General features: G+C 43.8%; 1 protein-coding gene across 1 annotated transcript in view; it reads right to left on the reverse strand.

Moving 5' to 3' along the window:
- Positions 1-15,414, reverse strand: part of mboat2a (membrane bound O-acyltransferase domain containing 2a) — a 42,311-nt gene extending 26,897 nt beyond the window's left edge. The window contains exon 1 of the mRNA XM_041954389.1: positions 15,175-15,414. Coding sequence (XP_041810323.1) covers positions 15,175-15,414 — 240 coding nt within the window. The remainder of the gene's footprint in view (positions 1-15,174) is intronic.
- Between the last annotated feature and the right edge of the window lie 2,776 nt (positions 15,415-18,190).

Below are 18,190 nucleotides of genomic sequence, written 5' to 3' on the forward strand. Positions count from 1 at the left end.
TTTCTTTTCTCTCTTGTCACCTGTGTAAACAAACCCCACTGACACAATATTGACTGCAAGAGCTCAAATAAACCGCAGCAAATAGGCTTGGTGAAAACACACCCTGCAACACCCTCCTCCCTCGTCTTCAGCCTGCTCTCAATTTGTCTCAATGCCAGTCCAAAGTGTCCGATCGCGCATTATTACAGAATGCATGGATCAGAGAGACGGAGGGAGGGAAACAACATGCAGATGTTTTGATGGGCGGTAGGTGCCAGTGAGCGATTAGCGCGCAAGAGCAATGAGCTATCAGGCAGTTCCTCCTGGCAGCTGTGGCACGGGGCTCAGCTCAGCTCAGCCTTAAGAAGCCGCATTATAGACTGACACACTGACAGGCAGCGGGAACGAAGATGAAGGGGAAGGAGGAAGTCATAGTGGATGCAGTGGAAGACGGAGATAAGCCAGCTTCCTGAAGCTCATTGTTGAGTGCAACAGAGTGCGCATGTCCCTCTGTTTGTGTACGTGTGGGGGACGCTAACGTAAAGGTCCTCGAGGCCAGAGCACCGCTCCTGTTCAAGTCTCTCGCACCACTTTCCCCGATTTTCATTCACTTTCCGTTTCCCATTGCTGTCCCCTATCCCTGTTTATCCAGGGGACATTATATTCAACATTTCTCTCCCTATGTCCGTGCTTGTGCTCAAATCCAACTCGTCAGCTGGAGATGCCACATTGGAGAGGAGCTCCGGCCAGGCGGCGAGGTTGTGAAGAAAGGCAGGAGTGTTGGCGGAGGAGGGAGCAGATGGATGGCGAGTCATTTGTCCTCTGGACATAGCTTTTCCTCTTTCCTTTTCTATAAAAACAAGACCAAGAATCTAGAGCCACGCTGGCAGCTGCGTGAGGCTGCACGTAGGCACGGCTGTGCTTCGAGCTAAATGCTAACGTCCTCGTGATAACATGCTCGCATTGACAATGATAGCATGCTGATGTAGGCAAGTATGCTTACTAGGGCTGTCAGAATTGGGCAAAAATGACACAAACCACACAGGTTTGAACCATTCGAGGATCTATTTTTGTGCATCACGTCCACAAGAGGACACACCAATACAACGAGAGATGTACTACTAGCATATGTCGATTTATTTCCACATGAACGTGTCTTTAATAAATAAAGTCCCAAACCACGTTGTTTCATTGAAACTGAAAATTCCCATCCAGTCTGACTAACCATTCTACTGACGCTTCCTAACCTTTATTTGTTTGCGTGACTTTGGAGAAAATGCGGTGCAAAAGGTTGCCATGGGGCAACTGAGACAGATAAACATCTCAATAAAACCGGCTTGTTGAGTCTGACCTGCTCTGCGTAGGTGCAGGACACCTTTCTCAGGGGAAAGCTCTTTGCTTGGGTAATGACTTTCATTTCTTCCTTGAGCCAAGCACGCACACACAAACACACACACACATTTCACAGACAGATTACCCCATTCATAACCATAACCTCTTCTTGCTGAACCCTAACTCTTACCCTCACCTTAACCTAAACCTAACCTTAACTCAAGGCCTAAAAATTAATGATTTACATTATAGGGACTGCTTTCGTCCCCATAATGTAAACAGAATTATGTCCCCACAATGTGAGTAACACACGTGAACACACACCCACCACAACTGGGGTAATATTACTTTCCATAAATAGTAACCCCCTCTCCCCTCCCTGTGCATGGTCCATGTTTAGCACCCAGGGACTAAAATAGCTCTTCTTGCAAAGAGCAGCATACGCCTCCCTCTCCGAGCCTTACTCAAAGCGTCTGGTGGGTTCCTGTCTGTGCACGTATGCCTGCATCTGTTTGTGTGTGTCTACACAAAGAGGGGGATAAATTTAGACAGTCATTAGCATAAAACCCTTTTTTCCATGTCATTAAGTCACTACCCACCCCAACCCCCACCGCTCCATACTGCCTATGTGAGGCTCCAGTCCTCTTCTGCACAGTCTCGTTTCATTTCCATCAGCTGTGGTCCACAATGACTCATGCAGATTCACTGTGCTGCTGCCACCAGAGAGGAGGGCGGGATTCAGAGCCTTGACGTTAAACTCAACTAGTGTCACAGTCTGTATTCTTTGCAAAAAGTTGGTGGGGGGAGCATATATGGTATACGTCACACAGTATACTGCCCTGATCCGCCTTTGAGACTACTCTAGCACATACAGAAACACCCTGTCGTCAGCAGTTTTCACATTAGGTGGGCGCTGGAGAGAGCACTGATGTCTAATTCCCACTGAGGATTAAAAACAGCTGATGATAAGAGTGTTAGCAAATGTTACTAAGCGTGCGGATGGAGCCGAGAGCAGGAAACAGAGTCAGAAATAGGCTTAAAATGTAGTGAAAGTGCAGAATATCATCCAAGGACAAACTATTACCTGCTACCGTTCATGAAGTGATAAATTTAGCCGTCGATCAGTAAACGCGGATGGAGGAATGTGGTCAGAACAGCCAGGGATTGTACAGAATGGTGCTCCATCCTCTCCCATTTAACCCCATCCTTGGCTGGACTGAAACAAGAGCAGTGGAGTGTCTGCCAGTGTTCGACCACATGCAAACACACACACACACACACACACACACACACACACTCTATCTGCAGCCAGACAGAGACACAAGCAATGTCATGACTACTTAAGTCCTGGCTGAATAAATTTGGCACAATTGGTCATGGCTCCTGGATACAAACTGACTTTTGTGTGTGCGTGTGCGCATGAGTGTGCTCAGTGCTCAACTACATCATGCTGACAGTAGGGGAACAACAGTATTCTTGTTCTTGTTGCAGCAATACAACAAAGCTTTGACTTGTATCATGCCACTGGCAGTGCCCCCTCTGCCCACCCACGAACGCACCACATACAGAAATCAAAGACAGAAAAGCTGGACACTTTGACAGATTCTTCACCTCAAGTCAAGTCACAAGCCTGTCTGCTGAAGAAACATGTGGATGCACAAAGATATTGCAGCAAAGGCTTTCAATATATAGCTAAGCGCATGTATAAGATGCTACAATCAGAGAAGGCTGAATATGTGGTTGCATTGATGCTAGAGTAAAGCGCCACACAGATAGGAGGAGCACAAAGCACATGCAGAGTGTTAAAGCCTGCAGCGTGGCACACTCCTCTCTGAGCTGATCCACAGATACCAGTCAGGCTCTACGGTAAGGCGGGCTATTAATAGCCAAACAATCTCCCATTCCTCACAAGGCAGCCAGCAGCACTGGGTCAGAACCACGCACACAATATGCCTGTGTGTGTTTGTATGTGCGTGTGTGTGTGTGTGTGTGTGTGTGTATCCCTTCTTGAAACGCATGAGCCCAGCCCAAGCAAAGATTACAGGGCTTCTTTTGGTCAGGGACGCCATCAGCGCTCCGAGCAGTCCTCCCTGTTGCCTGATGGGAAAGTGCAATGATGAAATAGCGCTAACACAGCGGGATACATTTACACAGTGATGAGTGACCTTGGCTTGATGCGCTCAGGCTTATGTACGTACATGTATGTTACCATGTCAGTGCAAAAACAAACGTAAAGCAACAGAAGTACAGGAGGGAGGAAAGACAAAGCCTGTATACATAATTAGCCAACACTCTCTATAGAAAGTCCTGTGTGGGCCTTGCAGACTGGGAGTGCTAACCATTGTCTGTGCATCCCTGAGTGCAGGCACATCTCTCTCATGGTTCCTTATTTCTTTTATCTTCTTCTACTACCCCTATCGTAAAAGAGCTTTGACGCCACTTGCTCCTTCTGACAAGTGCAACTCCTAGGAAACCACTGTGAGCCATATAATTTATATTTTCTGGCATCGAAAGGGATGAAGCAGAGACAGTCAAATTGACAGATGGAAATATTTTTAATAAATAACCAAAATGAAAGGTGCAGTATGTTCCACAAAGTGTTTTGCAGCAGATAAACTGGTGAAATTACTGCTCACTGATTATGGCATCTATTTGATACATTCAAGCTGCCTGTAGATGCGTGTCTCTTCCACAGTGCTGACTAATGTGAACGCATAAAAACATAAGCAGGGAGCATTGTTTGACAGCCTCGTTTGATGTGCACATAACTCTTAGCAAACAACTGCCAGCGGTGCCGCCGTTTGATTTATAATGTGACTTAGTTGAAGCACAGAGGGAGAGAGATGCTTTTTTAAAGCATTCTTAATAGGAAATGTGGACTATTTTGGAGCCAACCCAGACTGGAGACAGACAGAGAAAACGAAAGACAACATACTCCAGCAATGTTTAATACAAGTGTGAAAGAGGGACACTGAATTACAGTAGCAAGGTAGAGAATATCCTTTCACCCAGGTGTTGTGTATTCAGGACTGTGGCCAGCAGGCTCAGGACACTGTATGCTAGCCTTCTGCATATGAGTTCAGCAAGTAACAAATACAGAGATGAAAAAAAGTGAACATGGGGCCAAAGCAGGGTTGCGATATCACCAACCGGTTGCATCTCTCATCTCATCTCTCTTTTCACTGATATTAATCAGGAATATTTAACAAATCCAAGACGGTTTTACGGCTGCTCCTCTACAAAAGCCTTTTGACCAGCCACAAAGAACACATCTGTACATGCTGCCTCAAGACGATGACTAAGTTATGTTGTGCAACTTCTCTTGGCATTGCATTGCGGTCCACTGAGGCTCTTACAGGTGCTGAATATTGCACCTTCTCACCATGGATTTCTCTGGTACTGTGTGCTTAGTCTACAAAGAAGCTGTTGCATTTGTATGTGAGGAACTAGGAATTGGAGATCTGTGTGTGCATCTCAATGCAATGTCACATTGGCCAAAAAAGATACCAATAAAACAAAAGAATGGACCCAGAAATGCAAAGTACCTTTTTAGAAAAACTCCCAGTTATATGGTGGACTTCTGATGTGGGTAGTGGATGTGGTGTGAGAGGCCAACACAGCTAAAAGGCAGTGAGTCAGAGTGTTGTCTCAAATTCTTGACCAAGGCCAAAATTACTGGGCTACTGCCTGCTGAGCTCACCCTGTTTCATTCACACAGAGCTTCTGCAGGAAAAAATCCTGTTACTTATGAACACAGTAACATCTTAGAGCTAACAAAACTATGACCACCACCCTCACCTTGTTTGAACATGGAGCCGAAGCTGTAGTTCCTCAACATGGAACATATAAAGACAGAGGTTCAATGGGAGGTTGCGTCGCCATGCATGGTCACTCTTACTTAAAATAAACCAATAAACAGGCTTTGAAACTGCTCAGCCTCAAATAACGAAGCAGTATCTTGTAATCAAAAAACATAGTTATCTGAAACCAAAAGAGATCCTCTCTTCTTTAATCCATGCTTGTAGTCGATAGACTGGTGACTTAAAGGCACTGTGAAAAACACACTCTCTAAAGCAGTGAGGGACACTGGAAAACAACATGGCCTTTAAAGGGATTGGTTGAAGAATGGTAGGGCGAAGTGCATGCTTTCAAGTTCTTAAGTAAAGAAGGAAATCAATCACCACAGTCTCCGTCCCCTCTTCCCTCTCTGTGGTCTAAACCCAGAGGCAAGAACTCCCAACAAAAATAAAAAGCATTATTAATGAACACTGAGCCCCCTTGGGAACTATCACAGTGCTTTCATTTACATGCATCCACAAGAGCTTGACAGATTTGGCAGAGCAGCCACTAAAGCAGCACATTTGTAGCTCTCAAACAGCTGCCTGTATGCCACTATGAGAGAAAACATGAGGCTTGCAAGTCATGAGACACAGTGCAGTACAGTGCACCTTAGTGTTTCAGACACTAAGACACTGGACAATACAAACATCCCACTGAAAGCTCTAATTCTGCCCTATCCCACCTAAAGGTCAGTATTACCAGAGTGTTACAAAGGGCATTTTATCTGCTCGTTAGCACAGATAGGATCACTGTGAAGCAGAGCCCACAGAGCCAAATGGACTTAACAGCCATAAGCTTGTAAAGAGTAGCACCTAAATTTGACTTATGACTTTGGAACAGTAGTTTGTGTGTGAAGGGGAAAAGTCACTGATTCCACAGAAGAGCCACTCTTCTTGGCAGCTAACACATAGATGAAAAAGACAACAGTAAGTTGCTATGACACAGCACCATATATGCAAAAGTCCTCAATGGTGTGCAAAGAGTGAGGAGCCAACCTTTAAACAACAGATCTTTATAAATGACCGAAGGCAAGAATTCAAGTAATCAGACGGCCCATTGTTAGTGTTTACATCTACAGCACAGTGTGCAGGCTTCAAAACTGCCCCATTCACAATAAAAATCCACTCAAAGTCCGGTGCTCAAAACTTGACAATAATGCTTAAGTATCAGAAGTGAACACAACACAAAAGGCAGGTTTTTCTGTAATGCTCCGAAAGACTGTAAATGCTAGGCTAATGTTACATAAGCATGTTAAGTAACTGACATTTGTTGGTTGGGTGAATGTTCTGTGGTTGTTCTGCTACAGCTCTGCTCAGATGCGTCAGTAGTGACATCAGCTCCTCTAATGGTCACTGGAAGATGTTTCGTCCCAATTAATTCAATTTCAATTAAAGCTGGAAAGAGGAGTTAACAACACGGGGCAGTTTGTTTGCAGGTATACCAGCTTGCTTCAAGTCATGTGCTGTGGACGTATGATCTCTCTCGCTATTTCATACCTCACAAGAGCGAACAAGTGCAACTGTGAGATTGAACAGGAAATAAAACAAGTGCAGTTAGTTGGTATATCATTGCAGCCACTTCCTACATTAGAAAATGGCAGCAGATGTAATTCCGAAACAATGAGCAGACTCACACACACATGTGATAGAAACTACTGAAACTTCATCAGTATGGCATCTTGCATCACCATCAATCATGTCTGATACAGACATCCTCTGAAAAGTCAACTTGCTTTGTCTTGCCTTTTTGATGATCTAGTTGGTAATTTTTATGACAGACTATAGCGAGAACCCATGTAACAAGGTATACAAGGTATACCCCTTTAAGCAATGGATTATATAGCAGTTTGCAGCACAGGTGATCAGGTTCAAGGAAATCAATGGCAGAAGGCGCTGAGGAGTAAACATCGTGAATCAATTCCGCATTTAGAGGCCGAACTTTTCAGATGACAGCGCAACTTGTAGTTAGGGATGATCAATACTCGGATTGACTACTTACTGGAGCGTAAAGCCACTGAAAAGTATGGTGGCAGAGGCTTGGTGAATGTGTCAGAGTCTATCTGTTCCTGTGAAGGTGAATCAGCTGAATGCCCTTACTGGCTTACCTCAATGGAATTACAAGTGACAGTGCAAAGTCACACTAATAAATATTCATGTGCTCTCATTTATATTAGATGCATCTCCTTCATCCCATTGGACTCCTGGCCGAGCACGGTGAATGAACTAGAGAGCAACAGCTGTTGCACATTAAGAGTTTTGTAGAGAAATTATAGGTCTCAGACTGTAAAATACCTTCGAGACGGACTAACAACGATCAAAGTAAGAAATACATGCATATTAACTGTGAGGGCCCAATCATAACCAGAGGCAAATCTTCAAAGCTGGCCTTACTTCTTTGCATTCATATAATCTAGAACATCAGATAAGTCTAGTTGCTTGGCCTGTAATTTGAAGCTGTTAAAATGGTTCCCTGAAAATATGTTCTCTGCACCGACCATGGGCTGTGCCATGCAAATATAAAACTGGTGCTTTCAGCCGAGTGCGGGCTTTTCTAGAACAGAAACCCAACCCACCCTCATAACACCGCACCATTACCAACAGAACTCATGAGTTAGTAAGCTGAGTCATGTGGACGTCCACTTTGGAGGCAACGGCAAGTATTTCAGAGTGAAGAGGAATGACAGACGCATAGATTTCCCATGTATATCTACAGTAAGTCAGCCCATGTGTTTTGCTCTATCACAAGGGACAAAGCACTGCAGAAGATAGACAAACCACTACTTCTTTCCATAACAGCATAACACAGATCTTGTTTGACATTCTGTTGATGCTTTTAGTGTAATGGTTTTGTAATACCACAATTGCATTTCTTGCTAAAAGGAAATGAACCCACACCCATGGCAGTGATCATTGTGCTTTAACCCTAACATTAGCAAAGCACAGCTTCCAGGTTCTGCAGCAAAACGGCACTGAAGCCTTTTCCCGGTGGAAAAGATGTTTTTGCTCGTCCAACGACTGGCTTTGGCAGGAGACTGGCTCTATGACTACATGTGGTTCGTCGATCTGATTGGTTGAAGTTACCCTATGATAGACGGTGACAGACGGACGGCTCATTCAATCACCTGCCAATTTTGTTTTTAAAGTGCCTGCCCTTTTTTAAATCAGCTTCAATGGACGACTTTCCAGATGGTTCTGTGCAACAACCCAGCTGGCGCGTCAGGTTACTGTAGTGTATGCCGATCAGAATATGACAAGTAAACCTTAAGAGCATGCTTCAGTTTTCTAGAAAGACTAATTCAAGAAATGAGGAATAATAGATTGCACTGAGTTACAGAAACTAGTGGAACTAAGGCTTGGCCAGATGTGACAACAGGACTTCAGTCTCACTCACTTTCTTCTATTCCTCTGGATTAAATGCCACACTTGCAATACACAAGCCTCGTTAAACACATGATCATAAAGTCTGAGTCACTGTTATGAAGACCCGCCTGGTTGTGCCTGTTGTCAACCATCCAATAATGTTTACAACAACGCCAAGTCTTTCCATATTCCCCAGGAGGAATCACACACGCTTGTGTTGATTGTGCACCATAATAGTGGCAGCAGCCAGCAGCACTCCATTAGAGAGGGCCGAGGGGAAAGAAATCAATTGAAGGGATAAGACTCCCCAGAGGGCGGCCAATTAAAGACAAAGGGGAGGTAGAGAAACTCTTAACAAGACCTGAGGGCATAAAAGTAAGACCAGCGGTCCTGAGCCAGGAGGCTTTGGGGACTCAGTCAGCAGCGGTGGACCTTAGAGGGAAGCCAAGTTGAGATTCTTCAGGCAAAGCTCCCTAAAACCTCACTAAAACTTCAAAATTCGACAAATCGAAGGAAAATGTCAATATTAATGCTAATTAGACAGATTACAAACATACATGACTGCTTATTTAAATCTTCTACCAGGTTGACCGAGCCATTCCCTATGTTGCAGTGTTAGGCTTGGGCCACGCAGGGAACTGTCAGTGGATAAAAGGAAAGGCAGGAGTCAAACCCTCGGCACTGTGGGGGCTCAGAGGCCTACAGTACAATAGCCTGGCGGAAAACTCAGCAGCAACAACAAAAGAGGGCTTGTTATCATGATAGAAGACGTCGACTGTGACAAACTGCAATCCAATATGTCACATCAACAGAAGACCGATTGTACAGCTGGGCAGCGAGCCTTTTGTGGCCTGAGGACACATGACAGCACCGCCTCGCCTGTACACTGCGAGCTGGTAGATATAAGACTGGACTGATTGACTGATGAGCTGCAAAAACCAGCATGCTGATTGGATATTCCTCGACAGAAGCTTTAACGTTGTGATATTCTGAGATAAAATAGCAAAGCCTGCATTAATATTTTTTTTGTTTTGTCATTTAGTCATGGGAAACAAGGGAGAGCGATATGTAAGCCACTGTACACCATTTCTCAGTATCAAGAGGTAGAAAAAGCCTCTACAATACCGCCACGCTTGTCGAATATAATCAGCTGACAAGCTACATCTGCACCTGTATGCATGTTCTTAACGCCCTGTTTTTAAGGCCACTGCTGACACTAAAAACATTACATCATCCTAAATCTCTACTGATCCAAATACTAAATATTTACCATTTATATTTTATGTCAAAGGAATAATCCTGGCAACAAAGGAAACCTTACATTTTAAGGTTAAAACCATCATCACCCACACACACAACACAGCGCAGATGGAAATTTCCACACTGTTGCGCTCCTAAGACACATCCTGTAGAGAAAAGTGCTGTCAAACTGCTGGATGCAAGCGTCAGTTAACTCCATCAAGTCTCACTACCTGTGCCAAGAGCAACCAGTGCAAGGAATGAAAGACATAATCTGAATTCACAATATAGAAGGGCATGCATAAGTGACTCCAAACACATTCACCTTCGGGGTTAGCCCGTACGAAGCAAAAACGGCCGGCCCCCTTTGCGCTGTAAAGGCGCAAAACAATAAACATATTAAGATGCAAGCCAGAGAAGAGCTGCACAAACAAACGGCACATTGTTCAGGTTTATTGTATATGTGTTAAAAAATAAAAAAGCCCAAAGAGGGATTCATGAGTAGACCAGCTGCTGCATGTTGAAACAGCTGCAGCTGTGGATGGACTTCACAGCTGATGCTACGACCCACAGAGTTACCAAAGTTCATCCTCAGAGGAAATAAACCTTTCAAGAACAATAATAAATGAATAAATAAATGCAGATGTTTCAGGGGGATAAGGGAACACTTCAGTAAAGACGCCAGGTTTCTGGCATGGAGTCTTACATTTCAGAGGGATTGCTTCAGTCATTTAATGTGGCTGTTTCTGATTTATATTAAAGCAGCCACTAAGAACTTTCATTTTGTGTTGATTTTGGCGGCCCCTGTGGACAAAAGAAGTAGTGTTTACATCACCTTGTGTCGTAAAGATCTGGTGCGTGCATTTGTTTTGGAAGCAAGTGAAAGAGGGACGCACTTACTTTAATACTCTTTCTTTTTTAAACAGCTGTTTGCAGGATGCACAGGGATGATGTTACGGATTTATTTGTGAATATGTAACACGATGACGGTGAAGCAAAGAAAACTTTGCTTCAGTACCATTCATACACCTTGGTTATATGTAAGCCTACAACTAACAGATTTGGTTGCTCATTAATAGCAGTTTTGCTGAGAAAGCTATCAACATTGCCTGCATTATGCACCTGTCTAGGAGGAAGAGGGCCAACCCAGGAAGGGTTTTCAGTCCTTTCAAATCCTGCGATTCTCTCCAAAACACCTAATGTTTTTGCCCATGCTCTATCACTGTCCCTCTAAGTTATTTTGTTTCTCTTTAATGATCCTGCCCCAGTATCAGCCTGGCTAATGTACTACTCACTGCGATACTTTGACTGGAAAATGTAAACACAGGCTCCTCCGGTCTGCATGCCGTAAACCGTTTCGTCTGATTTCGCAGGGAATCTGACCCCCAGACGTTAATAATAACTATATAGAAATATCTCCTCGCTGATGGTCTAGTTTGCTTATTTAGGTCATACAGAGCATCAGTATTAAACTGAGACCATTTCATAACCAGTTAAAAACTCCTTACAGTATGTTTAAGTAACACAATGTTTGGAACCACCCAACACCTGATGACTGCAAGGAAAACTTCTAAGTCAACTGGTTTTCAAATTTCAGACTGAAACTGGATATTGCGCTTTATGATGCCATCACAGCCTGTTGGATGCACCACTTCGGAAAAACAAAACTGGACCTGAAATGACGCCATCAGCATGAAAACCAAACTGCTGCGATATAAACATGCATCATCTACTTTGACAGCAAATGTTCCACCCAAGACATTGCACCTGATTCGGTTACAAGCTGCCCCGAAAACGCAAGCTAATCTGCAAGGCAGCTCTGATTCTGTGTGTGCAACATCAAATGCTATGCTCACTCCTAAAGGGATTGAGATGGATCAGCACCCGGCATCTGCAGATCAATAACAGCAGTGAAAGTCTATGTGGGTTATGTGGTGATCTGAGAGAGAACTGAACTTAAAAGGTTATCTTTTTGTGTCAAAGAAATCGGTTCCGGGTCCAGCGGATAAGACGGATGTTTAAGCTAGAGGTGAGGGGAGGCCAGATGAGATGCAGTAAAATGTCAAGGATTTTCTTGATGAACACTGTCAGGTCAATGACTTCAAGCTTAAGAGCTGCACTTCATACTGGATGTGGTCTCCACTCCACTCAAGGTTTTATGGCAAGCAGATATAGCTAAACAACCAAATCTGGGGCAGACGCGGCTTGAGATCAGGATGTGTAATTTGAGCCTATAAATCACAGAACCCCTGAACCGGAGTGGGTGAACATAGTGTTTGTGGGTGCACAAAAAATACAGTAGGAGGCATTAGTCAAACTAGTAATTGCATGTTACTGAGAGGGGACAGGCTGTGTGTGTGATAGAAGGAGACAGAAAGGAAGAGAGGAAGAGAGAAGCAGAGTGTCAGTTCAGATTTCACAGCTCCCATTATAGCTCTGACACAGGCCGGAGCAGAGGCCTGTCTGGCCCATGGGATACATACAGTCCTAACAACATACACTGAAGAGCCACACTATGGCAGCTTCATAAAAATGAGTGTCAATGTCTGTGGACCACACAGATCATACTGTGTCTGAGTGCCTGTATTGATTTCTGTGCTGCTGACGGCCGCCCTGGCACAGTAGTGCACCCAGTTGGCAGGAAGCTAACAAACCACATTGTCCCAAGGGTGACACCTGTCCAGCAAAGTAGTGTGGGCCGTGATAGCCCATGATTATATGTCCCACTTGTACGGTGGTACTTTCTCTCTCGCTCAGTCAGTAGTCATTCAAATAGAGAGAAATGACTAAGAATAGCCAGAGGCACAGACCTCCAAGAGTCAATACAACTGTTTAAATAAACAAATACATGACAGCGGATGACTTCTCATTTCCTGCACTGCAATTGCTAGACTTCCTCTTACTACAGTGCGTTGGCAATAAGGTAAAGGGCTTGGAACTTGCCCAGACAAGAGTATGGATAAGTCAGGCTCGGGCCGGGTATCCACACTACAGTCAAAAATTCAGAAATGAATGAAGGTATGGGTCGGGTCGGCCACATCGGGTGGGCTAGCCTAACTAACGCAGTTCTTTGAAGTTCTTTTAGTTAAAAAAATACAATGCCAATAAATTATAAATGAAATGAAAATGGACCTACTGTCTGTGTCGGGCAACATTCTCCCAGATGCTGGGTTTTGTTAGTCATGTGACAATGCATGAATGCAACACTTCAGGTCTATTCAGGCCTGTGTAGCCTACTTTAAGCATGGAGGGTGTCAAACAAAACTTGTCATTGGCCATACAGGAATATTGACATATGGGGGCATTTCAAATCTGTTGTCAATGCAGATAACAAAATATTTGGTTATGTGTGGGGCCTCAGACGAGATATGAGCAAGAACGAAGAAGACTGGGAATTCAGTCTTGCAGCAACATGTGGACAGAGGGTCCAGGATGCAAAGTTAACAAAACCACAGTTGGATCTACCATAAGCTTTGGCTGCATGTCCTTTTAGAATGTCTTTTTAATAATGTTTTCTGACAACTACTAACAAACTATTATGATTGCAATACTTATTAATTAGAAATATTTATTGCAATAACAAACTACAAATTCAAAGTAGAGGCCACTCCGGGATTCCAGTGATGTGTACTCATTGTTCCACACAGGCACTTGATCGCCTTTCCAAGTTGAGAGAATGTGTTTATGATGCAGAGCAGATCTTTTAAAAAGTGAGTTCCCACCCTGCAACCCTCCTAAAAGGCTGGAGCTTTTTCGGGTGGAGTAAGATAAGGCATTCCAGTCTGCACATGCAGGTATGGAGGATGAAAGAAGGTCGGACAGATTCATTGTTTGAACGACAGCAAGTTGTGCACATGGCGGGCTGACAAAGAAGAAGCAAAGTTCACATAAGCACACAGTCCGGTGGCAAATGGTTCAATTCATGATGCTGAACATTAAATTGTAAATAATCTCATGTACAAGGGGTGGTGAGACCTGTGAATCACCAACACTTTTTCAAAAGAGCAAACCTTAACCAGATCCTACCCTTCACACCCTTATGATCTCATCTGTGTGCAGCATGGCTTTACTCGGGTCCAATGGGAAGAGAACAATGAGTCATGATAATCTTTGGGCTTGCACGTAAACATGCTTGGCAGGAACAGGAAATGGGCTCATCTGTATGCCACCCCACGCTGATAAAAGTAAAGAGTCAAGACAAGAACAAGTGATTCTGCCGCCGCAAAACAATGCCAGTATAAGAAGGAAAAACGTTTCTAACTTTCCTCAGACAAGCCTCAAGTCATCATATGATCAACAGCTGAGATGATGGCGGAAAAGAGAAGACAGTAGCCTGTCTAACATACCCTGAGCCGCTGACCTGTGCTGACATGACTGGCTGGCTTCCACAGGCCACCACACGCTACGCCCGCTGAGCTTTGAGACCACTGCTATGGAAATGAATTTCCCATACATGCCATGCCTGATGGTCCAGGTGTGGTGCCTGGGAGCAAACACTTGTTCACACACTGCAATGAATTCCACTTCAGCAAACTATCACTTGTTAGTATAATCCCATAATTCCACACTAACCAGAGGGTTGCCCAACCCAGTTCAGCTTTCCTTTAAAACGTGACAGGACTGACAGAGAAGGTGTGGTGCCCTCTCTCATTACTGATGAGCAATGACGACCAGTAATCTGTGCCACCACAAACCACATGTGTTGTTTTGTTTAGTTTTTCTAACAACTTTCCTTTGGCCTGGTTTCAGTTTGTAAATGTAAAACTCAATGAGCTGTAGAAATGAAGAACCGCTGAATAACCATATCAGAATCACGTCGAATTCAAAATCTGATTTCACCCAACATGGATTAAACTAGCTAGCATCTTAAAATGCTAAACTAACCTTTAGCTTCTCAAGAAACCATTTTACAGCCCGTTTGTTTCTTACATAAAACTTGATTCTGTCGCCTGTTTCTTATGAATGACAAAACTGTTCGAAGACAGCAGATTAATCATTGCGGCCCAAGTGAACACTGTTCAAATAACTTCAAGTGAATGGTGAAATTTGACTAGTTAATCCAGATTAGACTGGCGATCCGATAGAAAGCAAATCAAAGGAGCTCTGAGGGGTCCTCGGACCCCAGTTTGGGAACCACTGGATTAGGCTCATTGAGGGGAACAGACAAAAGCCATTAGCTACAGTGTAGCATGACAGGGGGCTAGCTGATGGTGATGGTGAAACACCAACAGTGATTTTGTGCGCTCGGTTTCAATAAATTCGCAATGTATGAAGGCTAGGCTAACGCTTGGGAGGAATAGCGCTGCGCATCATCAGCCCCTGCTAACGTTAAATGCACACATAACTGCGATAACTATGTCTTTTGAAACACACCATCAACTTGGGCGGTTCGTGTATCGATATTTTTCTCCACCCGAAAACATACCTGGTCGAGAGGGAGATTGATAATTTCGCTGATTGGCTGCAACAGAGCGGATCCAGTGCATGATGCTGTCGTTTGGGTAGCCATGCTTGGTCGGTGTCCGTAAATCCCTTTTCTCTCCTTCCTCCGGTCCACTTCACTCCCCTCGGCTGCTGCGATGATAAGTACGCCGCTGCCGCTGCTGCTGCCGCTGCTGCTGCTGTTGTTGCGACGGGCTGGACGGTTGTCATCCACGGCACACATCCAACGAAGAGTAGCAACCCAGGCCGAGATAGTTACTGCTCAGCCACCTTCGCTTTCGTCTGACGGCCGTTAGGAGCGCGAGACGTCGGGTTTTTTTGTTTGTTTGTTTTTTAGCTAGGAGTCGGTAAAAGTGCCACAGTTTTTACCGCCGCCGTACATGTATTTGTATTTAAATCAAATTAAGTGTGTGTCCTAATGTGCTTACTGACAAAAACTAGCGTACTAAATCCCTCGTTTTAAGAGGAATTTAGATAACTTAACGATCGCTCCTGTTGTGAGCATGCGCAGTATGCCTGGAGCGCAAAGAAAACATTCTCTCGGTTTTTATAAGAAAATAGAAATTGTTCCTTCCTGTTAACCAACCTATGTGCTTGTTCATTTAATTATTTAATGGTTGTGCGCTTCCCACGAAGGAGACAATGGTTACCATTATGGTAGAGTGGGACGTGAACTATCTTGATAGATGCATCTTTGGCGACAATAAAAGTGGCGATAACTTGGGTGGAGAGATGGCGGCCCAGCCCTCCGTAATAACGATCTAGTTTGACCTATCGTATGGAGAAATTGACCTCCATCAACATTTGATTAATAGTCCTGAAGGCAAATTGAATTTGAACTGAACAATGAAGCATGTGGCCCCCATCCCTCCCACATTTCTAGCATTCCACACATGAAGGAGAAAGCGTGTGACGTAAGGGGGGCATTTGACTGGGTTCGTTGGAGAAAACGACATAATTACAAGGCCAGAGATGGTTGTTCAAGGTGAGGCCTGCAGCTGCTGTTCAGCTGCGTGAAGAAAGAAAGCAACAATTTCATAATACACATGCGCATATAACCTGTTTAATGCTTTGTGATAACTCCACATACCTGCATTATTGAGTGCACTGCACAGACGTTGCAATGATAAGCATGCATACGAAGGTGAAAGGTATGAATGAACTGTGTATGGAAATTAAACGGTTGTGATCAGTCAGATAGCTTTTGATTGCCTGAGTTGTTATGCAATAGTCTCTTAGAAGTTTGACTTGCAGCATCCTGTTTCCCTTCACTGTCTATCAGCACCACCTAGTGGTTAAAACGAGTTTTCCCAGAACCCTACTTAATATATAGTTTAATAAATAAATACATTATGTTTCCTGAATAAAACCTGTGAAGGAAATGTTTCCATAAGAAAGGATTAAACATTAAGGACACAGAGATTTTATACCATATCAGAAATAATCAAACTGTAAATGTAGTAGGTTTAAACTTTCAATACGAGGCATTTTTAAAAGATAAACTACATTATTCTGATGAAGTGGTGATCATGCGATGTAAATACAGATATTTTCCCTGAAACAAGCTAGTTATTTTTTGTTTCAAGAGAGCATGCAACAAGGCAAAGTAGCCAATAGAGGGCGGCACTGACAAACCAATGACAACTCATCTGCCTCTGCAGTCTTCCACTCATAGGATGTTCCTGCAGCATCAGATTTTTTCTAAAGTTTCTACAATGCCAGAATGGCAGGGCAACAATTTAAGGTATACAGATCAAGACAGAAAAAATTACCAAAAAAATCTCACTTCATAAAGACGTTTAAATGTAGATGAATTTGTCATAGTGGCTCAGGAAACATTTCGATTCAAATACACCCATAAAAGGAACAGCGATAGAAAGTAAATTATGTATATCACTCACCTTATATACAGTAGACAGCAAGTATACAGTGAGGTGAGATCCTAATTCATGACTTTGTCTCATTTAGATTGATTGTTTTGTTTTCAGGCTTGCTGCATGCCAGCACTAAAAGCCCGTTTTAACTAAAGCTAGAATCATAATCAGTAATCATAGTGCACCAGTTGCAGCTTCCCTTCATTGGCTCCATGTCCATGTTAGATTAAACCTTAAGGTGCTCCTGACGACTTACAAAGCTGTAAGTAATTCATGCCCGTCTGATCTCCTTTAACCTTACATCCCATCACGTGCATGACACTCTCAGAGTCCAGGCCTCCTGTCTGTTCTTTGAGTTAGAAAGAAGTCAGCAGACTGCAGGGCCTTTCTCCTCCCGGCTGTCAGACAGCTGTGATTCTGTTTAGGCAGTTCAATCTAAACTTAACTTTTCACCATAACTGTCAGATGGCTGCTTATCTTTGATGGCCCTACACCCTTTACCATTATCCTTCCACGGTCGACAGCTCGATTAACCTATTAACTGTAGCACTTACAATCCATGTTTGTCCTGCTGACAAGAAAACTGTGAATTTTCTGAAAACCATCGCATCTCCACCATGTCTTCCTCCTCATTATCCTCTTTTCTCTGTACTGGACAGTCCTGGGACTTCTCTCTCTCTCTCCCCCCGGCTGTCGGTGCTTCATTCCTGATGTTGTGGATCTGGATCTTCTTCCCTCCAGGAGATTCACCTTCTCTTGTCTCGCGCTCTCTCTCTCTTCCTTTGTGTGTCTGTTCCTTCCTCCTACCTGTGTGAATTGTGTGCTTAACTTTTGCCTCTTATGTTTGTGTGGACCATTCTCTGTCCAGGTCTCCATGGTGGAGAGGAGGTTGTGTGGCTCAGCATATATATTACAGTCTATTTCTAATCTTGTCATTCTGACCGTCAGTACTGTAATTTTACAATGTTAGTCTATTCTGTACACATGAGGGTTTTTTTATTTTTTTCCCAGTCAAAGGCATTTTTGGGCAGTTCATCCTTCAGCCTATCTGAATTGAGGGTCCAAGGACAGAGGGCATCATACGCTGTGCCGACCATGGGGTTTGTGACATTGGGCTATATAAAT

This window comes from Chelmon rostratus, chromosome 15 (assembly GCF_017976325.1).
Source record: "Chelmon rostratus isolate fCheRos1 chromosome 15, fCheRos1.pri, whole genome shotgun sequence".
Classification (NCBI taxonomy): Eukaryota; Metazoa; Chordata; class Actinopteri; order Chaetodontiformes; family Chaetodontidae; genus Chelmon; species Chelmon rostratus.